At 52.2% G+C, this 24,434-nt stretch overlaps 1 protein-coding gene across 1 annotated transcript; it reads left to right on the forward strand.

The window, feature by feature from the left end:
* Window positions 1-2,585: 2,585 nt before the first annotated feature.
* On the forward strand, window positions 2,586-21,433 carry Elavl3 (ELAV like RNA binding protein 3). The gene is made up of 8 exons (XM_052189393.1): window positions 2,586-2,625; window positions 3,267-3,316; window positions 4,267-4,483; window positions 4,697-4,800; window positions 14,334-14,487; window positions 14,591-14,816; window positions 16,271-16,309; window positions 20,909-21,433. The coding sequence occupies exons 1-8, from the start codon at window positions 2,586-2,588 to the stop codon at window positions 21,258-21,260; spliced, it is 1,182 nt and encodes a 393-aa protein (XP_052045353.1). The 3' UTR covers window positions 21,261-21,433.
* Window positions 21,434-24,434: the final 3,001 nt, after the last annotated feature.

Here is a 24,434-nt window from a genome sequence, read left to right on the forward strand (position 1 = left end):
GGGTCCGGGGCATCGAACTCACCTGCCAGCCTTGATGCCAAGCACATTTGTCGGCTGAGCCACACTGCCATCCCCAGGGGAAGAATATCTGGGGCTCAGCTGATTATGGACTCGGGAAGTATTTGAAGCATTTATTTGTTTCTTTGTTTGTTTTGAGCTTTTAAAAATATTTGCCGGGCGGTGGTGGCACATGCCTGTAATCCCAGCACTTGGGAGGCAGAGGCAGGTGGATTTCTGAGTTTGAGGCCAGCCTGGTCTACAAAGTGAGTTCCAGGACAGCCAGGGCTACACAGAGAAACCCTGTCTCATAAAACAACAAAAAATTATGTATTTTGTAGTTATGTGTATGTTTGTACTTGTGTGAGTTTATATGCCAAAGGTTTCTTGGAGCCACAGTTGCAAATAGCTGGGAGTGGGTGCTGGGGATTAAACCTGGGTCTCTGCAGAGGAACCGCCGATCTCAACCACGGAGCCATCCATGCCTCCGGCTCCCTAGTTTGGGCTTTTTGATACACAGTCTGACTGTGTAGCTCCAGCTGGCCTTAAATTCACGGGTCCTCCTGCTTCGGGCTCCGATGTGTAGGAGTCACACACACAGCTCTCTTCTCTTCCTCTGGAGCCAGAGTCTCACTCTGCACCCCTGGCATCACAGAGGTCCGCCTCTGCCTTCGCAGTGCTGGGATTAAAGGCTTACACCACCAAGACAGTCTGGTCTACACAGTGAGTTACAGGACAGCCAGGCTACACAGAGAAACCCTGTCTCAAAAAACAAAACAAAACAAAAACAAAAGGCATGCACTACCACACCTTAGATAGCTTTTTGTTTTAAGCATTCATTTCTTTTCTTTCTTTCTTTCTTTCTTTCTTTCTTTCTTTCTTTCTTTCTTTCTTTCTTTTTTTTTTTTTTAAGATTTCTGTATTTTTATTTATATGAGCACACTGTAGCTGTCTTCAGACACACCAGAAGAGGGCATTGGACCCCATTACATATGGTTGTGAGTCACCATGTGGTTTCTGGGAATTGAACTCGGATCCTCAGGAAGAGCAGTCAGTCTCTTAACCACTGAGCCATCTCTCCAGCCCTTACGCATTTCTTTAACACCAGGAATAAGAGCCCTTTTGCAATAAGCTCCCATCTTCACAATAAAAGTGACAGATTTGGTCTAGCAATTAAGAAATAAAACTGTTATTCTTTGCAGATGTTTTATGTTTTACAAAAAAAAAGAAGAAGAAGAAGAAGAAGAAAAAATTCAAACCAAAATCATGTAGAAATTGTGGGAGCAAACGGTAGGAAAATTATACAGGAAGGAATAATATTGACACACTTGAGATGGGAATTAACTCTAGTGAGAAAACAAAAATAAATGACATCAGAGAAGGGCTTGGCTGTGACTTTACTGCTGCTGAAATTGTTACATGTCGAGTTTTTGTTTGACTTTGGTTTCTTTTTTCTTCTCTCACTCTACACAGTCTCACTGTGTAGCTCTGGCTAACCCGGAAGTTGATATATAGACCAGAGTAACCTCCCAAGTGCTGGCATTAAAAGTGTGCCCTACCAGACAGGCTGTGACTATTTTTTTGTGAAGAGAAGTGTTCCTTTATCATTCGAGAAATAATAGGCTGAATTTAGGAACTTGCTTGTTTATATGAAGCAACTGCCTACTTTCTCTTGCTGTAACAAAATACTTGAATCTGAATACTTATCCAGAAAAGAGGGAGGCCAGCTGGTGGAGGGGCACAACTTCAATCCTAGAGGCAAGGGCAGGAGGATCTCTCTGTGTCCAGAACAGCCAAAGCTACACAGAGAAACTGTCTTGGAAAAAGAAAGGAAAGGGAAGGGAAGGGAAGAGGGGCACAAGAGAGATGACTCAGCTGTTAAGAACGGTTACGAGCAAGCACTGGCTGCTTTCCCAGAGGACGCAGGTTCAGTTCCCAGCATCCACATGGGCACCCACAGCAGCCAGAATTTCCAGTCCCCAGGGATCTGACACCCTCACACAGATACACGCAGGCAAAACACACCAATGCACATAAAATAAGAGGAAAGACAGACAGACAGAGAGAAGGAAGGAGAGAGAGAACAAAGGGCTGGTGGTTGGCTCAGCAGGTCAGGTGCTTGCCACCAAGCCTGACGACCTGAGCTCCATCCCTGGCTCCCATCTGGTGGGCAGAGAGAACAGAACAGACTCTCCCAAGTTGTCTTGACCTCCGGATGTGCGTCATGGAACATGCGCAGTGCGTACCATACAATAAACAGACAAATTTAAAGACTTAAAATTTTAAAAGAAAGAAAGAGGTTTGGGGTGTTGCTTTTGTTAGGGCTCACTGTGCAGCCTAGGCTGGCCCCAGAGTCACTGCTGCAATGGTCGGGCCTTGGCTTCCCCAAGGGTAGGATTTCAGACACGAGCTATCGTGGCAGGCAACAAAACAGAGTCTCTTACCTTTTCTCTAGAGGTTGAAAGTCCAGAGCAGGTGATCCTATCTGGGCCTCCTCTGGAAGGCCTTCTGATCAGGTCACAGTGTGGGTGGCAGAGAGGTGGGAAAGGAGAAACTGGAGGGTTTCTCTCCCGGTCCAGGGGGCCGACATGCCATCCCTGGGAGATGTGCTGCCCCCTACTCTGAAGGGTAGGAAAGCAAAGGAGAGGAACTGCTGAGTTCAAAAGGGCCAGGCACGTGTGATCTTTCTGCACAAAACCTAAAGGGGCTTGTAGCTTGGAGAGACCCAGAGAGGCCTGCACTCTCTCCTCTCAAAGAACCCAGTCTCTCTTCCTTTTCCTCTCCCTCTCGCTCTGTGTCTGTCTCTCTCTGTCTGTCTGTGTCTGTGTCTCTGTCTGTCTGTCTGTCTGTCTCTCTCTCTCTCCCCTATCTCTATCTCCCACTCCCTCTTTCTAAGATTTTTTATGTGTATGCACGTCTGAGTGCAGTACCTCTGGAGGCCAGAAGAGGGCATTAGATCCCCTGAAGCTAGAGTTCTGGGAGGTGCCTGACAGAGTCTGGTCCTTCACCATAACTCAAACTTTCTTAACTGCTGGGCTCCACTCTCCACCCTCAAACCACCCACCCTTGAGAGAACTGGCCAGGGTCCCTGGAGAACATCAGTCCCTTCCAAGGTAAACTCTCCCTGCCAATGACCTAATTCCTGTCCACTAGGTCCCACTCCTTAAAGGTTCTGCAACTTCACAGCCCAGCCACACTAGGACAAAGGCCCAGCGTAGCTCACAATGTCTGTGGGCTGGAGATCAGACGCTGGACCTCACCCATCTTAGGCAACAGCCCCACCGCTGAGTCGCGTTCCCTGACCGTATACTGTATTACTGTAGGTTTGGGGACAGGGTCTGGGGTGTGGTGCCATACTCCTGCATCCCAGCATCCGGATGGTAAAGGCCGGAAAACCGGCAGTTCAAAGTTGACCTTGGCTACATAGCGAGTTTTGAGACTAGCGTGGGCTACATCATGTCCCCCCAAAAAAGGACAAGTTCTCCCCGTTCAGTCCAGGTATCCTGAGTACTGTGGTTTTTTTTTAATTAATTAATTAATTAATTAATTAATTAATTAATTAATTTTTGGATGTGGTTTTTTTCGAGACAGGGTTTCTCTATGTAGCCCTGGCTGTCCTGGAACTCACTCTGTAGACCAGGCTGACCTCGAACTCAGAAATCTGCTGCCTCTGCCTCCCAGAGTGCTGGGATTACAGGCGTGCGCCACCACTGCCCAGTTTGAGTACTGTTATTACAAGCATGTAAGATACTTAGCCTTATAAAGCATTTTTTGATTGATTAAAAATGCATTACCTTTTAATTTTGTTTTGTGTACATGTATGGTACACTCGTATCACGGTCTTCTAGAGGGGGTCGTAGGACATGTTAGATAGCAGTCAGCTCTCTTCCCCCTCACTGGGTTATGGAGACAGAACTTGGGTCTTTAGGCTTGCATGAAAACACCTTTACTGCTGAGCTGTTTCTCTCTAGCCCCATAAATAATTAAAAGTAGACAAACCTAACCAGGTGTGCTCATGTGTCTATAATCCCGGGACTCAGGAGGCAGAGGCAGGCAGGTCTCTGGGAGGTCAAGCCAGCCTGGGCTACATAGCCAGAAGACCTCCAATCAGAGAGACCAGCAAACAAAACCAAATGGGAACTGTTACGCCCTCCACTAAGTCCATCTTAGACACATCGAGTCCATCTCCAAACCCAACCCACCTTTCCTGCTAGCCCAGTGATGGTGGGGACTGGGCGGTGAGCCGGTTCGCCCTGTTTTCTCCAGCAGATACTGGGGGCCATGGAGTCTCAGGTTGGGGGGGGGCCGGCCGGCCCGGCCCTGCCCAACGGGCCACTCCTTGGGACAAACGGAGCCACTGACGACAGCAAGACCAACCTCATCGTCAACTACCTACCCCAGAACATGACGCAGGACGAGTTCAAGAGCCTCTTCGGCAGCATTGGGGACATCGAGTCCTGCAAGTTGGTCCGGGACAAGATCACAGGTGCGGCTCTTCCTGTGTGGGGGGCCCCAAGTGGGAAGCAGGGGGCAGTGGCCTCAGGAAAACACGTGTGACCTTGGTGGGGTACCTCAAGATGACTGGAGCCAACAGCTCTCTGGGGAACACATTACCATGGGGAGGGTGGCAGGCCGCCCAGTGGCAGGGTTGTTGGGGACACTGGGCAGACTGGGAAGTCACTTTCTGATCCTCCCACAGGACAGAGCCTGGGCTATGGGTTTGTGAACTACTCTGACCCCAATGATGCAGACAAAGCCATCAATACCCTCAATGGCCTCAAATTGCAGACCAAGACCATCAAGGTGAGTGTCCCCACCCTGTGACACCTCCCCTCATTGCCGCCAGCCCCTCCCCATCATCCCCTTCTGCTCCTGAAGCTTCTGGTCTCTCGCCTTCCTCTGCGGGTTGCCTGGCTTTCTCTCTCGGAGGCGTCTCCTTACTCATCAGTATGAGAGATTATTATGTGTTTCATTATTCTGCGCATGCGTGTGCATGGTCACACGTGTCAGTGTATGAGTGGAGATTAGAGCAAACTGGTCTAAACGGGTTTTCTCCTTTTACCATGTGGGTCTGAGGGATCAAAATCAGATGGTCACTCTGGCACCAGTGCCTTTACCTGCTGAGCCAGTCCCTTGGCTGGAGAATGTGCTATCAACAGTGTATCACACTTTCTTTGGAAGACAGGGAATCCAACAGGCCCAGGAGATAGGACAGAGTGACCAGGACACCAAGGACAGGCCCTACCCTGTCTTTGTCCCGGAAAAGTGGGTGGGGCCCATCTGCCATCTGGAATCTAATTAGGGACTGGGGAGGGGCAGGCTGGAATGACCCCTCCCCCACCTTTGTTCAATGCCCCTCCCCCCGTGGCCTTCCTTCTCAGCAGCTGCAGCTGGGACCATGTGAGCCCAAGTTCCCTTGGGAGAAATCACCATGGAAACCCCCCTCTCTAACTTGGCCTGGGGGTGCTTGGGCTCCTCCCTTCAAATCTGCTCCAGGACCCCTGGGGAGTCCAGGCGGAGGGCGCCCATCTGGCCCCCAGTTCATCATGGGAGCAGAAGCATAGGCGTGTCTTCCTCTCCTTCTCTCTGGGGAGAGGAAGATGGCACCACTGGAGAGCTTTCTGTGGGTCAGCTTGAGCCGGAAGCCCCGGGGACACGAGGGCGGACCCTAGTGCCTGAAAGTGACTCTGCAGGCACGCCTAAGAGTGGATCATGACACCGTGGCTGCGAGGCAGTGTGTTTGCCAGTGACTGTTGTGAGACGGGTCTGGATAATTATGGTCTGCAGCATAGATCTGGGAGTGTGGCTCAATAGCAGAGCGCTTACGCAGCCTGGAGAGGCTCTGAGCTCCATCGACAACACAGAGATAAACAAATGAACGACAGGGCCTGCCTGGGGCCTGGGAGATACAGCCCGACTGCTTGCGTTGTTTGGAAGACCTGAGTTTGATTCCCAGAACCCTAGTCAACAAGCCAGCTGTGTAGAGCTAGGTGTAGTGGCATACAATCTTAATCCCAGGATGCAGAGGCAGGCAGATTTCTGTGAGGTGGGGCTACCCTGGTCTACAGGGCAGCCAGAGTTGCATGAGACCCTGTCCAAAAAGAAAAAAAAAAGAATTTGGTGTCCTTTGCTGGTGACTTAGCACAGACGGTGAACTCAAAGGTGGGCTGCTCCTAGTGACTCCTAAGGCTGAACCCTGGCTGACACTCGTCCGCACTCACAAGGTTTGAGGACTGGGGCTCGGTTCCTGCACGTAGCTCTGACCCAGCATGCACAAAGCTCTCCGGCACCACAAACAGTGGGCACAAGCCTGTGATCCCAGCATTCTAGAAATGGCGGCCAGAGCATCGGAAGTTTGAGATCACCTTCGGTCTCATAGCAAGTTCAAAGCCAGCTTGGGCTACATGAGACCCTGTCTCGAAAGACAAACAGCAACAGAAAAAGTGACCGTGTGCGTGCAGATCCTGATGTTAATGTGACACTGCAATTCCCATCGTGGCTTCCAGGATGCATGTTCCAGGGGATGTGTCTGTTGGAATAGGATATTTGTGTGGCTTGGCGCAGTTACGTTGGGTGTGTCTCCTGTGCTGGGCTTGTGGGCCCTGCGTGATGTCAGGTCGGTGTAGGGTCAGCAGTGATTGCTTTCTTCCTGTAGTTCTTAGTTCTGGAGGACCAATATTACAAGTATGGCGGTGACTTTATGACACCCTCTAGCTAGTTTTCTCACCAAAGCTGTGCAGCAGCTGGGTTTGTGTCCAGTGACCATGCTCCATCAGGTCTAAATTGTACCCTGGCAGATTTGTGCCAAAATGGTGCCCCAGGTCCTATCCTGGTGTGGACTAAATGAAAAGTGTGGCCGATGCCTCCCCTCAGACACCACACCCCAGAAGAAGAAAGACAGGCCACCTAATGGCTGAGATGCTGTAGGATGAAATGTTCCCTGGGGAGCAGAAGCATGACCCCAATGGAGATCCCATGACAGACCAAAGTACAGTGCCACCCAAGTCCAATGGGTAAACCATGAGTCCTGTTGGAGTTCCTTACAGGAATATGGGGAGGGGTACTCACAGGAGCAGAGTGATTCAAAGACATCTGCATCACCAAGGCGCACCCCAGCACCAGCACGGGTCCCAGCTCACAGGGCTGGGAGCCTGGAGCTCTCTGCTTGGCTTACGGACATTCTCCTTTGCAGCTCTGTTGTGCTGGTCTCAGAAGGAGCTGCTTTACTGCTTACTCCGGCAGGAAGGGGCCCAGTGAATCCGGTCGGTTTCAGGGACTTCCTGAAACTATTTTGAGTTATTTACCTTCCTGCATAAGGAACGTCCCTGCAGGACAGAGTGTTTCACTGGTGGCCAGTGCCCCACCCCTTCTCCCCGTGCTAGAGCGACAGCCACCTGTTCTCGGGAGCTCAGCAGGCGTTATGAGCTGAGGAAGGTGATCCGTGGGTGTAAACTCGCACTTAGACGGCGGTTTGACAGGAACGATCCTTCTCTGCCTGCCTAGCACTAGGACCTTTTAATACATTTCCTCATGCTCTGGCGACCCCCGACCATATCGTAATTTTCTTACTACTTCATAACTGTAATTTTGCCACTGAGTTGTAGTGTAAATATCTGATATGCAGGATATCTGATATTCAATCCCCAAAGGGGTCACGACCAACAGGTCAAGAACCACTGATCTAGAAAAGTCGTACAGGTTGCTTCCCCTTTGGGACCTATGACCTCAGCCACAGGGTTTTGTCCTGGCCTCTAGTATCCGACAGGAACTCTGTTTTGGAGCAGGCCTTTGGTACAACTGGAAGACTGCTGGTCTCACCTAGGACTGGGAAGCCACTGTCCCACAGCGGGCACAGGAGGTGCTGTCAGTATTTGAGCGTGCACGGTCCGTGGCCGTGCGGGAATGTTGGTGGAGGCAGGCAGCAGGCGGGAGTTCCCATTCAGTCTCAGCTGTGTGTTCTTGTGTCCTATGGTCAAAGCACGCACGTGCGCTGCCCTCCGCCAGAGAGGGGGACCTTCAGGTTCAGGCAAACAACGACAACTGTAGCAATAGTTTTTATGGTTTGTGGGTCCCTGGCCAACAACTCACAGGAAGGTAGCCCACCCCTGGCACTGAGGTTTCCAAATAAGTGTATGGCCTCTAAGAGTGTTCTTTTCACCTGCGTAGTAGCGTTGTCTTTTGGGGTTTTTTCCTTTTCAATGAACCCAGCTCCAGTGGGGTTGCAAATAAACTAAGTGGTATGGTTCTGATCTTTCTTCTTTGTTCCTTTGTTTGTTTATTGGTTGGTTAGTTGGTTGGTTGTTTGAGAAAGGGTAGCCCTGGCTGTCCTGGAACTCACTCTTTAGACCAGGCTGGCCTTGAACTCACAGAGACCCTCTTGCCTCTGCCTCCTAAGTGCTAGAATTAAAACTGTGCACCAGCACCTGACTACGATGGTTTTTTTAAATCTGCAAAACACTCAGAGGTTAGCTTTATGTCATCTGTTTAATAAAACCTTTTTTCAGAGACTGGGCAGGAGGACAAGGTGACACCCTGAACCTTCATCCCACAACAAATGGTGGGTTACAGAGATGACCTAGGGGAAGCTCTCTGAGAGTCTGTTGTTACCTGTCCTCAGCAAGTGTCAGGTGATACCAGAGGTTCACAACTAAGAAGACACTGACTTCAAACATAAGCAAGCTCCAGTACCATGTGGACACGACACGCCATCCGTTTGTATCAGGTGCCTGCTCCACAGATCAAGGTTGGCTACACAGCACGGCTAGGAGGCGCTAACTTAATTAGCTCCTGTAACTCCGTCATTCTCTCTGAGACATTCTGTTTCCGTTTCCTAGAGCTCTTCCCCGGAGCCTCCCTGTGGTTTACACCCCTGATAAGCTCAGTGAGCCTCATCTGCTCAGACCTACTCAGGGACGAGCATGAATGTGGCCCCGCTCTCCCCCGTGTGCCCGCTGGCTCCTTGCGTCAGACAGGCTCTGGGTTGGCACTGTGACTGTAGCCTCTCTACTCACCTCACCTGGCTGTTTGGGGAGTTTGTGGCTGGACAAACCACCTCCACCTCTAACATAACCCTTGGTGGAGAGGAATGTAGCCCCCTTAGTCTGGGGGATAATTCCAGCCCTGCCACAGGCTTGATCATCGTCACGGGGTCGTTCTAGCACAGGTGTCTTCTGGGAACCGTTCCCCAGGCTGTACAGCCTTCTAGAAGCTCCTCAGCACACAGTCTGGCTTCTGTTGAGTCTCCTTAGGGCTCCAGCTGGACACAGATCCCAACACCCTTGTCCTGGAGTAACCGGAACAGGCCTCGTCCTCTGATTTACCCTCTCCCTCTCGCCTCCTGCCTGTTCTTCTTGCTATGCAGGTCTAAGTGACTGAGACCTGCCAAAACCTTTCCTGCTTTAGTAAAGATCTTACCACCAAAGGCCTCAGCGAAGCCACTCAAACTCCAGACCAGCCTCGGGCCAGCCAGATCCACCTTTCCTTACCTCCTCCATGAACACGGGTCTATCTGGCTCAGTGAGCGGGCGTTCAAACACAGCTTTCCTTATTCCTAGATCCCACAGGGGTGCCTTTCTCCCCCTACCCCTCCATTCCCGGGCATTGATGGGGACCGCAGGAGGAGATGGCTGCCGGCTCCCCGAGGTGCTGATGGGGGTCTGTCAGGCTATCTCGGGGCGTGCTGCCTTTCCCTGAAGGACGGATGGGAAGTCACGCTTCTCACCTTCTGCCTCCACAGCGCTCATGATGCCATCTGCTCCAATCACACAGCCCCACACACCAGGCTGACCGACACAGCCTCTTCCACCACGTGTTCAAAGGTTCCCCCCAGCCTCAGAGTATTTCCTGGTTACTCTGTAAAGGCCCCATCTTTATCTAGGGTCACAGATCTCCCGTTTCCCACACTAAAGGTCATCCTATAGGCTGTCTTCTATCCCTCTGACCGCTGCTCCCTCGTCCTCGCCTTCATCTGACTTCCTGAGCCCGAGGCTAACGGAGGATGCCACGTCTCGCCTTTCTTGCTGCAGTTTTTCCTTTGCGTAAACAGCCTGCCTGGCCCCCATCTCACCTGGATCCATTTCTGATCACACACGTTGGCTGGGCCGCCTCTGCCCGCACCAACCTTAAAGACTGCAAAGTCTCTAAACTTTCAACTGTTTCCAGGGCCTCTCCGTCCTCACGTGCTGCCTGCCACCTCAGGCAGTAGGCGTGCCACCTCATGCCACATAGACGAAGAAGACGGCCATGCTGGATCCCTCCCACAGACACCCCTCATTTCCATGGCTCTGCCTTGGTGGCATGTCTACCACCTATGGCAAGAAGCACGCCATAGGCGGCAGTGGCGGCGGCACACACCACACACCGCGGGGGAAGGCAGCTCACCTCCTTTCTCAGCCTCCCTGCCGTGCGCTCCTTCCCCCCCAGCTCATCTCGGGCTCTGTGGAGTCTGAGACAAACATGTCAAAAATATGACAAAACTTCTCCTGGGGCAACGCGACATCCACTGACTCCACAAAGGGACCCCACCACAGCCCAGAGCACAGCTTGGTAAACCGATGCCTTTATCGGGGTTACTCACAGGAAGGCCTCCGACAGACGCATCACCAGAGCCCACTCCAGCAGTCTCTCAAGCTGGAGCCTGGAGCACAGTGCACGGCCTGCAGGCAGCCCAGCAGGCAGAGAGCGGCGTTCCGGGGGGCTCGGGTGGTCTAACCTGTGCCGCTCAGGCAGAGAGCGGCGTTCCGGGGGCCTCGGGTGGTCTAACCTGTGCCACTCAGGCAGAGAGCGGCCTTCGGGGGCCTCGGGTGGTCTAACCTGTGCCACTCAGGCAGAGAGCGGCATTCCGGGGGCCTCGGGTGGTCTAACCTGTGCCACTCAGGCTTTCTCCTTCCAGGCCAGGTCTGGCCTCAGAGTATGTATTTATTTTTGTGAAAAGAATTTTTTTTGAGACTGGCTCCCCCCTGGTGGCCTGGAGCATGCTGTGTAGACCAGGCAGGTCTGAACTCACATAGAGATGTGCTGCCCCGCCCCCCCTCCACAGTGCTGGGGTGGCAGGAGAGCAGCCAGGCTGGGCTCGCCTGGGGAGGGTGGAGAGGAGGCAGGAGAGGGTGTCTCTCTCACCAGCTGAGTGATGGCACCAAGCCTAACTAGGTTTTTTGGTTGTTGTTGTTGTTTTTTAATTTCATAATATTTATGCATGTTTGTGTGGGGGGAAACCAGAGGACAGCTTTTGGGGTCTTTTCTCTCCTTCACCCTAGGAGTCTGAAAGATCAAGCTCAGATCTCCAGCTTGGTGGCAAGCCCCTTTACCCGCTGCTGAACCATCTCAGCGGCCCCTAATTAGTTACTTGTACAGAAAGCAATGCAGCCCCACAGTGCCCCTCCCCACAAATGCCAGACCATAACAATGGTCCCTATCTACCCCAGGTTCAGAGGTTTGAATAGAAGCAGCAGAAAGCAGACTTCAGCAGAAAGGGGGGAGGGGCGCTCAGGACCCTCCCACCCCCACACTGGTCACCCCATTGACACTTGTGGGTGGGGCCACTGGCCCGAGTCTCCAGGACATTGATAAAGACACAATAAGCTGGGGTCCACAATGCTCTGTAAACAGACTTGTCTTTTCCCCACTTCACAATACTCCCAGTGTCTCGTGCTGTGAGTGTCTGAGCTGGCCGACTTGTGAGCAGCTACGTGATCGGTGAGACGCGGCCTCAGTGGTGGCACAGAGGGGATGGCCATATCAAAACACACAGAGCTCTCGAGCCAGAGAAATCACCTTGAGATAAGGTCATCGGGGGCCAGCGAGAGGTCCAGGAGGTGGACCTGTGCTAGCTGCTCAACCGGATGACTTATCTGATCACATGGATCCGCATGGTGTGTCGTCCTGTGACCTCTTCACACTGACCGTGGGTAGCATAGACACACTCACACACACATACACACACACACTCACACACACACACACACACACAAATGAGAAATAATGTAAAAATGCAAAGCTCAGAATGGGAGGGGTGGGAAGGACGGTTCAGATTGTGGACTGGCAGGAAAGGAAAGAGTCTTTCTATGGGGCGGGGCAGAGACAGGGCCTCCGACCTGCTCTGCAGGCCAGGCAAGCGGTCCACCGAGTCCTGCGGAGTGTTAGTGTCACAGACAGGAGCCACCACAGCTGGCACTTTCAGAGGTCCTGAGGCTGGACTACCTGCCCATCTAGAGTAAAAGAAAGGAAGGAAGGGGATGGGGTGAGAGCTGAGAAGTGACTGTGTGCGCGCAAGGCCTTGTGGGCAGAGTTCAGAGGTTGGCGCTGTAGTGAATTGGTAGGACAGTTTTTTTTTTTTTAGATTTATTTATTTATTGTTATATGTAAGTACACTGTAGCTGTCTTCAGACACACCAGAAGAGGGCATCTGATTTCATTATGGATGGTTGTGAGCCACCATGTGGTTGCTGGGATTTGAACTCAGGACCTTCGGAAGAGCAGTTAGTATTCTTACCCGCTGAGCCATCTCTCCAGCCCCAGTAGGACAGTTTTCAAGCATTCAAGACTCTGGAGCGGGGGAGGCAGTCCTAAAACTACACACGCGTGCACACGCACATGCACACACACACACACATACACACACACCCTCAGGCTGGGGAGTGGTGCCCACTGCTGAAATCTGAGTTCAGTTCCTGGGACCCACATGGTGGAACTGGAGACCCACTGTCCGAAGCTGCTCTCTGACCTCCACAGTGAAGCACGGCACATGCACACACCAAAATGTAATTTAAAGTTGATTTGATTTGGGGGGGGGGGGCTGGAGATAAGGCTTAGGAGCACCCAAGGTTCAATTCCCAGCACTCACAGAGCAGGTCACAACTGTCTTTAACTAGTTCCAGGGAAGCCAGTGCCCTCTTCTGGTCCCTGTGGGTACTGCATGCGCACAGTGCACATGCACACCTAAAGGCAGAGAGAGCACTCACGCACATAAAAATAAAATAAGACTTTTTGTTTTTTTGAGACAGGGTTTCTCTGTGTAGCCCTGGCTGTCCTGGAACTCACTTTGTAGACCAGGCCGGCCTCAAACTCAGAAATCCACCTGCCTCTGCCTCCCAAGTGCTGGGATTAAAGGCGTGCGCCACCACTGCCCGGCTAAAATAAGACTTTTTAAGTTAACAGTTTTGAGCTGAGCTCCAGCAGTGCACATTTTACATCCCAGCACTCAGGAAGCAGAAGCAAGCAAGTCTGTGAGTTTCAGGCTAGCCTGGTCTACATAGCAAGACCTGTCTCAAACAGTTTAAAATGTTGGACAAGGTCTTTATGTAGCCCTGGCGTTACACTCACAGGTCTGTCAGCTCCAACTCTCACCCCCACGCCACAGGCACAACCTTGTATTTACGGCTGTTGCAAACAATGCTGTGTTCTGGGCTCTCGTCACACGCTCATCCACGTTTGCAGAAAGGTCCTCTTCCTGCCGAGCTCTTGCCATGCCAGGCTTCCCTTGTTGTTTGGGGTTGTGTTGAGGCCTCAGCTACACCACCCTGGCTGTCCTGGAGCTCACTGGAGAGACGAAGGTGGCCTCAAGCTCACGGAAGTCCAGTTGCCTCTGCCTCCCTAGTTTCAGAAGTAAAGGTGTGTGACACCCCACCCCACTCAAACTTTTCCTTCTCTTGAAACAAGTTCTCTCTCACCCAGAAATGGGTGTCATCCATAAGTTTTTTGTTTTGTTTTTTTAGATTAAAAAAATATATCAGTCAGCCATGCTGACACACACCCTTAATCCCCTTTAATCTCCACATTTGGGAGGCCAAGGCAGGAGGAGCTCTGTGTTCAAGTGAGGCCAGCCTGGTCTACAGAGTGGATTTTAGGACAGTCAGGGCTACACAGAGAAACCCTGTCTCAAAACAACAAAAACAGAAAGAAGAAAAACTCATTATTATGAATTATTGGGGGGTAGGCAGTGTGGCGGTCAGGCCTCTGGGAGCTGTTGTCCTCGCCGTTCACCCTTGGTACTGGGGAACAACTCAGGCTGCCAGTGTCTCCTGTAGAGCCATCTCCCCGAGCTCCCGCCTTGCTCTTTGAAATAGGGTGACATGTGGCCCAGGCCACACCTGAACTTATGACTTTTAATTTCTGATCCTCCTGCCTCCGTCTTCCTGGCATTGGGGTGATAGTGCGTATTACCCTGTTTCTGTGGTGCTGAGGACTGAGCCTCCTGTCAGCAGCCGAGCTGGCCCCGCCCCCTGCTGAGCCCCAGCCAGCTCTAGGCCACTTGTTAAGTGAACCGGGGTGTGGGTGTGAGTGCATTGCTGAGGCGTGTCTGTTTCTGTGGCGCTCACTGTCCTCTGACCCCTGCCCAGGTGTCCTACGCACGCCCCAGCTCTGCCTCTATCCGGGATGCCAACCTGTATGTCAGCGGCCTCCCCAAAACCATGAGCCAGAAGGAGATGGAACAGCTCTTCTCCCAGTACGGCCGGATCATCACCTCCAGAATCCTGCTGGACCAGGCCACAGGTCAGAGCACGGGAAGTGAGGGCGCTGGACACGGCTGTCCCAGGGAGGGAGAGTCACAGAAGGGACAGAGTGCCTGAGACTAAGGCCCTCGTGGCCCTGGCAGGTGTCTCTCGGGGCGTGGGATTCATCCGCTTTGACAAGAGGATCGAGGCGGAGGAGGCCATCAAGGGACTGAACGGGCAGAAGCCGCTGGGTGCTGCTGAGCCGATCACAGTCAAGTTTGCAAACAACCCCAGTCAGAAGACAGGGCAGGCCCTGCTCACCCACCTGTACCAGTCCTCCGCCAGGCGCTACGCTGGGCCTCTGCATCATCAGACACAGCGCTTCCGGTAAGTCAGAGTCCCCAGACCGCAGGCCAGGTGTCCTGAGCCTGCAGCTGCTCGCCCTGAGCCTGTTTCCTGCAGAGTGGGGACCCAGGGGTACCCCACCATCAGGAGCATGACCTGGTACATAGGGCAGAGCACAGATGGCAACAAATTGAGTGAGGTCCGTCTGTCTGTCTGTCTGTCTGTCTCTCCCACCCCACCCCACCCCCATGTCTTGGTTATGGTTTCTATCGCTGTGATAAAGCACCATGTCTAAAAGCAATGTGAGGATTCAGAGGTTCATTTCATCTCACAGAGAACAGTCCACAAGGGGAAATCAGGGCAGGACCCTGGAGGTAGGGACGGAAGCAGGGACCGTGGAACACTGCCTAGTGACCTGCTGTCTATACCTTGCTCCTCCCGGAGGCAGCACAGCCCAAGTGGGCTGGGACCTCCCACATCATCAGTCAAGAAAATGCGCCTCCAGCCTGTCCACAGGACAGTCTGATGGAGGCCTGCCCACAGGCCAGTCTGATGGAGGCCTGCCCGCAGGCCAGTCTGATGGAGGCTTGCCCGCAGGCCAGTCTGATGGAGCAGCTTCTTGATTGAGGTTCCCAGTCCTAGATGGCCATAGTTTGTGACAAACTGACCAAAAACAAGACAGTAAGCAAAAAGACTGAGAAAACAGCCTGGACACCCTGTCTCTCCTGCTCTTTTCTGTCTGCCCTGTCCTTTCTCCTGTCTTTCTGTGGTGCGCATCTGTCTTTCTAAGTGTCTATGTGTCTGTCCTGGTCTGCTTCTCTTTTGGTCCTTCTGTCTGTGTCTGTTTCTTTTCCCCATGTCTCTGTCTCTCTGCCTCTGTGTTTCTCTTTCTTGCCTTGTCTCTTTCTCTCTTTTCTCTGTCTCTGCCCGCCCACTCCCACACATGGTCCAACTGGGCTTCAGTTTCCTTGTGGATAATGCATCTCATTGTGTACTGGCCATGATCATATTCCCTGCATGGTAGCCGGGTGCTGGACCATTTTACTGAGAATTCTTCACCCCAGATAGAGAATGTACAAGCCCAGAAGAAGACTTGAACCCAGGACCCAGAACAGTCACTCTCAGGCTCTCCCAAGGGGGTGAGCAGTGGGAGCTGCTGGTGGACCTGGGGTGGCCACCCATCCTCCTGCTGGCTCAGGAAAGACTCCCCGCCACCTTTGTAAGCCCTCCTCTTAAGCCAGAGATCTTAGCCTCTTCATCATTCAGGCAGGACCCGAGCGAGAGGTTAGCGTGAGTGCAGGCCACGGGCAGTCAGCCTGGCAGCAGAAGGGATACTGCCCCAAACGAGTGAGGTTCCGTGCCAGGCGGTGTCCAGCCGGGCTGGGAGCGGGCAGCGGGGGCAGGGCCTGCTGATGGTTGTGGGGGTGGGGAGGACTGGCTGTCACATCACAGGGGTGGATGGTAGGCCGCTCTGACAGCTGCTTCTGCCTCCACAGGCTGGACAATTTGCTCAACATGGCCTACGGAGTCAAGAGGTAACAGTTCCCTGCCGTACTGTCTCCATCCCTCATAGCCCCCTTCCCTCGATGTCCCTCTTCTAACCCTGCATGTCCTTGTCTCTGGGACCCCTGGGTGGTCATTTCTGCCTGTGTCTAGGAGACGATAGCCCTAAGACTATGAGCAGAGCCAATGTGGAGAGGGAGAAGCCACAGGGGTCATAGAGGGTTGTCTGTCACTTTCCACGTTTCTTTCTTTCTTTCTTTTAGTATTTTTTGGGGGATTTTTTAAAAACTTGTTTATTTTTATTTCATATGCAATAATATTTTACCTGCATGTATGTCTGTGTAAAGTGTCAGAATCCCTGGAACTGGAGTTACGAACAGCTGCAAGCTGCCCTGGGGTTGCTGGGAACTGAGCCTATGCCCTTTGAAGAGCAGCCGGTGACCTTAGTGGGTGGAGCCTCTTCAGCCCCTCACACATCTCTTTCTATAATCTCAACAAAACAGGCATTTGTGCTCCTAGTTCCCACATGAACCCTCTTAGAGCCACTGACAACTAATTGTTTGGGGTGCTAGGAACGAAACCCTGGGACTTCTGCATAGTAGGCCTGCACTGAGCCATGCCCCCAGCCCCTCACTGGAGGATTCTAAGCTTGGCTAGATAGCCATTTCCTGAGCCCCACACATCAACCACCATTGTTGGCTTCCCTCAAATTCTGTGGAAGGCTCCCCTGCCTCCCCACAGTTGCTGTGAACCTTGAACTCTTCCTGGCTTCATCCACAACCCTGCTCTGTGAAAGGTTCCGTGTTGATGTGGCTGTCACAAGCTGTTGGGAACATGTTGAATATCAAAAGCTGGGCTTGAGGCCAAGGGTGTAGCGTGGTTCAGGCAGACGTGACCCATCCCTCTCGGACATGAATTGAGACAGAGCCCAGTGCTTGGCATATAATAAAAGGTGGCCATGTATCAATCCTGCTGCTGATGTTCCGAGCCCCACGGGGACGAGACATGTGAGTGGTGCTCAGGGCAGCATAAGGGATGACAGTGACCCAGGAGAGGCCTGGAGGTCACCTAGCAGCAGGAGGGGCTGGCGAAAGGCTCAGAACAGGGAGGGGCTGAGTCCGTGTGGCCAGGTCACGTGGGGGCCAGACTTTCAGAGTCGGCTCCTCACACAGAATGACTTAGTTCTGATGGCGAAGGAGTCTGGGAATGCAGATTGCGACCCTTTAGCTGATTTAAACACAACCAACCAAGTGTCACCTGCCAGGTGAGACAGCCAAGAGCAGTGTCAGGAGCATGGTGGTGACATGAACAGCTACCCTCCTTACCCATCAGGGACACATCCCCGAGACTCTGTGTGGATGCCACCCACAGACCTTGACGTGCGTGGAAACCTGCATGTGTCTTATTCACTTATTCTACTTGTTTGTTTATACAATTGTCTATGAGACAGGGTTTCATTGTGTAACCTGGTGTCCTGGAACTCACTCGCACCCACTGCCTCATGGGATTAAAGGCGTGTGCCATGGGCCTAGATGGTGATGGCGATGGTGACGGTGGTGATGGTGATGGTGACGGTGGTGATGATGATCATTACTGCCATCATCATTTTGTACTGGAGAGGAGGCTCAAGGCCTTTTGGATAAGCACTAACGGCACACCCAGCCCTCTCTCTGTTTCCTGCCACAGGCCTCGTCGAGAGCTGGCAGCCCTGAGCTGAGCAGGCCCTCAAGCCCCTGCCCCCTTTGCCTCTTCCTCCTGAGCGTGAGGTTGCAGCTATGTTCAGCTTATCTTTTACTTTGTATTTTTAGCTTGTGATTCTCCTGCCTCAGCCTCCTGATGACAAGCCTGTACCACCACCAGCTTCCCCATGACTTCACAAATAGATGTGTCCTTTCCTTAGATATTAGTCACCTCTGCATATGATCTGTTTCCCTAAATGGAGACCTTTCACCTTTTTCCTTAAAGGAAACATTTGACCAATATCTTCTAGGCACCTCTAAATCAGCAATATTAACTAATTAAAATAAGGTTTCCTTAGCACAGAAACCATGATTTTAGACAGTCAGTCTGACAGCCCACTAGCTAAGTGCTAATGGGAAGGTGGCACACACGGCCATCAAAACAGTGCACAGCCTTCTCTTCGGTTCTCCTGAATCATCCTCTTTTCTTTTCTCCCACCCCCTCTTTCCCTCTTCCCTCCCCTCCTTCCCTTCTAGACAGCCTTGCTATGTGGCTCTGGCTGGACCTGAACTCACAGTCATCCCCATCTCTGCCTCCTGAGTGCTAGATGAGAGGTGTGTGCTACCACACAAGGCCTTTTGCTACTGCTGATTCTGCTTCTGCCTCCTCCCTCCTCCTTGTCGTCCTCCCCTTTTTCCTCCTCCTCCTCCTCTTCTTCTGTTTGAGGTTTATTTTAATACAGGGTCTCATATCCCAGGCTGACTTCAAACTTGAGGTATAGATGAGGATGAGATTGAACTCCTCATCCTCCTGCCTCTGCCTGCCAAACGCTGGAACCACATGTGACCCGCCATCCCCTGTCACCATGAAGCAGAGGCAGGGGTGGGGTGGTTCGGAACTGGGAAGATGACTCAGTGTGACAGAGATGGGCAGATCTGAGAGAGGGTCAGGGAGGCAGGGGGCAGGCAGGGAGCGGAGAGAGACTGAGATTTAACAAGAAAGGCTCTCCTAAGAATGGAAGTGTGTTGAGGCAGGACAGACCCAGGGGTCAGAAGTGTTTGTTTTGTGACTTAGCCTTCCAGGAGCTGGGATATGATCCCGAGCCATGTCATCACATTCAATATGCAGTTGTAAACTTATGAAGGGACCAGCAAGATGGCTCAGAGACTAAAGGGCTTGCCACACAAACCTGACCACCTGAGTCCCATCCCCAGAAGCCACATAAAGGTGGGAGGAGAAAACCAGCTCTACAGACTTGTTCTCTGACCTCCACGTGTGTCATGGTGTGTGTGCTTCCTTCCCAACACACACACAATTAATAATAATAATAATAACAACAACAACAATAATAATAATAATTATCAATTCTTGATGGCTGTATACCTTCTGATCTTTATAACTCAGAAGGCAGATTCAGGAAGATTACAAGTTAGAGGCTAGCCTGGGCTATGTGGTGAGACCCAGTTTCAAGAAAGCCAGAACATGGGCTGGAGAGATGGCTCAGAGGTTAGCACTGGCTGCTCTCGCAGAGGATCCAGGTTCAGTTCCCCAAAGCCACGTGGTGACTCACAACCATCTGTAACTCCAGTCCCAAGGGTTCTGTCACTGTCTTCCAGCCTCTGTAGGCACCCCATGCATGTATTTTACATACATACATCAAGCAAGCACACATAAAAAACAAAATAAATCCAAACTGGGCATCCCACCCACCTTTAACCTCAGTTCTAGGGAGGCTCTCTGAGTTCAAGGCCAGCCTGGTCTACAGAGAGCCAGAGCAGGCAGAGCTACACAAAGGAGCATTGCCTGGAATAACCAAAATAAACAAATAAACCCAAAAAACAATTTTTAAAAAGTGTAAACAAGCAAACAAAACCAATTTGTGAACTGTTTGTTTCTGGAAATTTTCACTTAATATGTTCAGACCATAGGTAACCTCAGGTAATTGAAACTGGAGAAAGAAAAACTTTGAGTCAGGAGGGGATGCTGTTTATGATTTGGATAGAAAAGACTAGAAAGGCAGACAGACGAGGAGGTCATTTTCTAGCATCAAAGGAAGGTGCTGGACCAGCCAGGCTCACGGAGGACACCATGGTCTGCTCTTGTAAGACCAGTTTCCACTCATGCAGGGTGAGTCAAAATGGAGTCAGAGTTGTCAGGGCAGGGCATGCTGGGTTCCTTCCCCACCCAGCACCACAGCATGGGGGCTGCAGCAAGAACTACAGGCCAGTTGAGGCTAGCATGGGGAACAGCTTCTCTCTCTCTCTCTCTCTCTCTCTCTCTCTCTCTCTCTCTCTCTCTCTCACACACACACACACACACACACACACACACACACATCACACTGTTGGTTCTGAAGGGATGGGATGGGGATGCAGCTCAGTCGGAAGAGCACTTGCCTGGTCTGCACAAAGCTTTGTGTTTCATCCCAACACTGCATAAAACAGGTGTGTGGTGGGTTAGGCCAGGTGTGCGGAGGCATAGGCCAGGTGTGCGGAGGCTTAGGCCAGGTGTGCGGTGGCTTAGGCCAGGTGTGCGGTGGCTTAGGCCAGGTGTGCAATGCCAGCTTTCGAGAGGTATTGGCAGGAGAAGCACAAATTCAAGATCAGGAGGTAGGAAGAAACGCAAAACCAAGAAGCCGTCTGTGGCTGCCGGGAGAGCAGCCCGTGTGTGTAGCCAACTAAGCTATACAAAACAGCTGAGTGAAAAGGTGTGCCTAGGGAAGGGTCAAAGGCCATGAGATCAGGATAGAGATGGCACTTAGGATCATGGGTAATATTTGGAGAGCTGTGGAGGTTAAGAATGTTTGCAGGCCAGGGACTGGTATCTCAGTGGGGTCAAAGACACGTAACGGGGTCACAACCAGGCTAAGATGCTACAAGGGTCGTAGCACACACGGGGGAGTCGGAGGCGTGCTGGGGACCAGGGCAGAGCCCGCGTGACCCCCAAAGTAGTCCCCTGTCGCTCATCGCCAGGTTCTCCCCAATCGCCATCGATGGCATGAGCGGCCTGGCAGGCGTGGGCTTGTCCGGAGGCGCTGCAGGCGCTGGCTGGTGCATCTTCGTGTACAACCTGTCCCCAGAAGCTGATGAGAGTGTGCTGTGGCAGCTTTTCGGACCCTTTGGGGCGGTCACCAACGTCAAGGTCATCCGGGATTTCACTACCAACAAGTGCAAGGGCTTCGGGTTTGTCACCATGACCAACTACGACGAGGCGGCCATGGCCATTGCCAGCCTCAACGGCTACCGCCTGGGCGAGCGCGTGCTGCAGGTGTCCTTCAAGACCAGCAAGCAGCACAAGGCCTGAGCACTTACCGCCCTCCCTCCCCGGGCAGCAGAGAGAGAGAGAGAGAGAGAGAGAGAGAGAGGGAAAGAGAGAGAGTGTGCGCAATCACAAGAGCAGGCAGACCCACACACCTGCAAAACCACCACAGGGTGAGCATCCAGCAGATGGGGAGGGTCTGCAGGGAACTGAGGGGAGGGGTCCCCGCCCCGCCCCGTTCTCCTTGCTCTCCCCACCCCAGGCTTGTTCACTCTCTCGTCTTGGTTTGGTTCATGGTGATGGCTTTTGTTTCTTTTTTCGGCTAAAAACAAAAAGAAGAAAGCAGAGAGGAGACCCCCCCATCCCACCTCACCCTCACCACCCTGCATGGGATGGCTCAGGGGACACAATGGTGCCCTGCCCAGGCCTGTCCTATGCTGAGAGAAAGGGGAGGGAACAGGTTTAAAAATCCCCAAAACAGCAAAAAACATGAAAGAGGGGTGTGGCATCCCCATCCCCCGCCCCAGTCCCTGGGCAGAAAACAGGGAGCAGAGTTGGGGCAGAGCAGGAAGCAGAAAAAAAGGGGTGGGGTGGGGTGGGAGGGGAAGAAAAACTCTATTTTTGTAAAAAGGGAAAAAGACCTCGTGGAGAATTTTTACTGGGGATTCTTGAACTTGAAAAAAAAATCACAAAAAAAAAAAGACAAAAAAAAAAAAAGAAACTATTTTGGCAAGTTATGTTTACCAACTACTGGGGCAGGGGTGCAGTGAGCAGGGCTGAGGGCTGAGAGTCCATAGGGCCGGCAGCGCACATGTATACACACACGAACACACACACACACACACACACACACACACACACACACACACACGCACACACACGCACATAAGCAAACATGGTCACAAGAAAGCAAGGGCGTGCACTTGGACCTTGGGGACCCAGATACACAACATACAGATACAGAAACATTTCAGGAACGTTCAGGAAGGGTGACCAAATCCGCACCAGAGACCGTAGACACACAGACAGAAACATAGACACAGACATTGGCCGCTTGTCCTCAAAACCATGTGAGGTGTGAAATCCACTGTGACAGACCCATTTGGATGTGAGACCCTGGACGCCAGGTCCCTGTGAGAGCTGGGACACAGCTCACTCTGCCGACCGCTGTGGTAGCCTGGGTTCTTCTCCAGCACTGCATAAACCTGGTGTGGCACACAGACCTCATTCATTCTAGTGCTCAAAAGGTAGAGTCAGATCAGATCAAGACTAGCCTGGGCTACCTAGTGAGTTTAAGGTCAGCCTGGGCTACATAAGACCCTGTCTCAAAATACAAAACCAAATAGGTCACCTAGAAACATACAACACCCAGGGACACATGCCCATGCCCACAGCATCCTATAGGCCCAGGTCCTACTTAAGACCCTGACCCAGTCACTTCTTCCAGCCAGGCTGTTCCAGTCATGTCTCCCTGGGCCCCCCCACAAGCCCCAGCCCCCGGTTCTCTACACAGACTCCTTAGCCCACCAGGGGCCTCCCTGCTGCCAACACACAGACGTCCACAAGCAGCGTCCACGCATCCAAACACACAATACCTCGTTCCGCCTTGGCATCACCGTGGGCAGGAGGGGGTTCTCACTCCCCACAACACTGAGGCCAAAGGACCCCCTGTCCCTGGGGCTCAGCCTCCCTGGGTCCAGGGAGATGTCTGCAGTCTCCTCCCTCAAGTAGGGTCAGAGTGCTCCGACCCGCAAGCAAGCACCCAGCACCCTCCCCCAGACCCAGGGTGGATGGACCCAAGGTGTCCCCCTCCTTTCCACTCGTCGCCCTTTTTGATTGTTGGGTTTTTTGTCTTTTCCGGATTGTGGGGGGAACCATGGATGCAGCCTTCGTGAGCCCTGGCCCTGGCTTCTGAATGGATTTTGCAGCCATACCCCCTACACACACACACACACATACACACACACAGACACACACACACACCCCACCCAGACTTTTCATTCTTTTATGCAAGTTCTAACAGAAGCCGCAGGCTGGGGTCCTGGGGGCCCCAAACCTTCAACCCACCCCGCAGTGGGCGGGCCCAGTCACAACCAAGAATCGTGACGCCCCTCCCCCACTCTACACTCTAGGTTCTAGTTGCTTTCTTCCGGTGTCCTCTGCGTTTGGTGTCTGGTCACGGCCCCATTTGAGCGTCCAACTCTCTCTCCCCACCCCTCCTGGTGTTGTTCTTAACCGTCTGTGGAGTTTCTGCTGCAAGGAACAAAAAGAAAAAAATTTTAAAAAAAGACCAAAAAATAAAAAATGAAAAAAAAAAAGAAAGAATGGAAGAAAACTCAAACAGAAGATGAAATATAGCAAAAGGAAAGAAAAAAAGAAAGAAAAAAAACCACACACAAAGACGATTTAAAAAAAAAAGGAAAAAAAGATAAACTGTCACCAGTTAACTTTCTTGTACTTTTTTGCTGAATTTAGCTTCATGTAGTTTTAACTTATTGCTATGTTAACTATTTATTCTCCTGTTGGCCTGTAAGGACCTCTGTGTATATTTCTGTTCCTTCATGAGTTTGCAGGTTGAAGCGAGCTGTTCCTTTCCTTTCAGTTTTGCTGAGATGTGGTTATGCCTAATTTATTTATACAAAGGGGAAGTGGACTCATTAAAGTAATAATTATTAATAACAGTAATGGTAGCGGAGTGCCCCCCGGGGGTGCCATGGGCTCCGAGGGGTGGGGTGGGGTCCCCACAGCTGGCGGTGCCCAGGGCTCTCAACGGGATTGTTTTGCTATTGTCTTGAGAAGTTTTTCTGTCTATTTAGCTGGTGAACTCTAGCTTGCTCACGATACACCAAACCTATTTATTCTGGTGGTTTCTAAGTCTGCCCTCCCCTCCCCCCTCCCAGCAGGACGCGGACTCCTGCCTCCAGGAGCGTCCAGCCCCTTCTTTCCCTGCTGTTTCTGGGGTCTCCCCTGCCCTCCGCACACGCTGGAGGTATCCGAGCAATAAGGGCTGGGTTTGTCCCCCACCCTGGGGGGGATGGGCTCTGAAGAGGGGGCACCTCCCCCATCCCCTCCCACCAAGGCCTAGGTCCCTGCTGCCTCCAGGACCGGGAGGAGGGGACTATTTTTCTAGGACACAAAGTTTAGCCCAGCCAGGCCCCCTCCCTGGAGGCCAGTCCCCTGTGAGGGCCAGGCCAGGGGCTCCCAGGGAGAGGGGCCCTT

Source organism: Apodemus sylvaticus, chromosome 7 (assembly GCF_947179515.1).
Source record: "Apodemus sylvaticus chromosome 7, mApoSyl1.1, whole genome shotgun sequence".
NCBI classification, from domain to species: domain Eukaryota; kingdom Metazoa; phylum Chordata; class Mammalia; order Rodentia; family Muridae; genus Apodemus; species Apodemus sylvaticus.

Bases quoted from the DNA above. Each gene is read 5' to 3' on its own strand.
- Elavl3 (XM_052189393.1), top strand. From the start codon at position 2,586: ATGCCATCCCTGGGAGATGTGCTGCCCCCTACTCTGAAGG. The intron at 14,817-16,270 runs GTAAGTCAGAGT...CTGCCTCCACAG, and splicing joins CATCAGACACAGCGCTTCCG to GCTGGACAATTTGCTCAACA. The intron at 16,310-20,908 runs GTAACAGTTCCC...CCCCCAAAGTAG, and splicing joins ATGGCCTACGGAGTCAAGAG to TCCCCTGTCGCTCATCGCCA.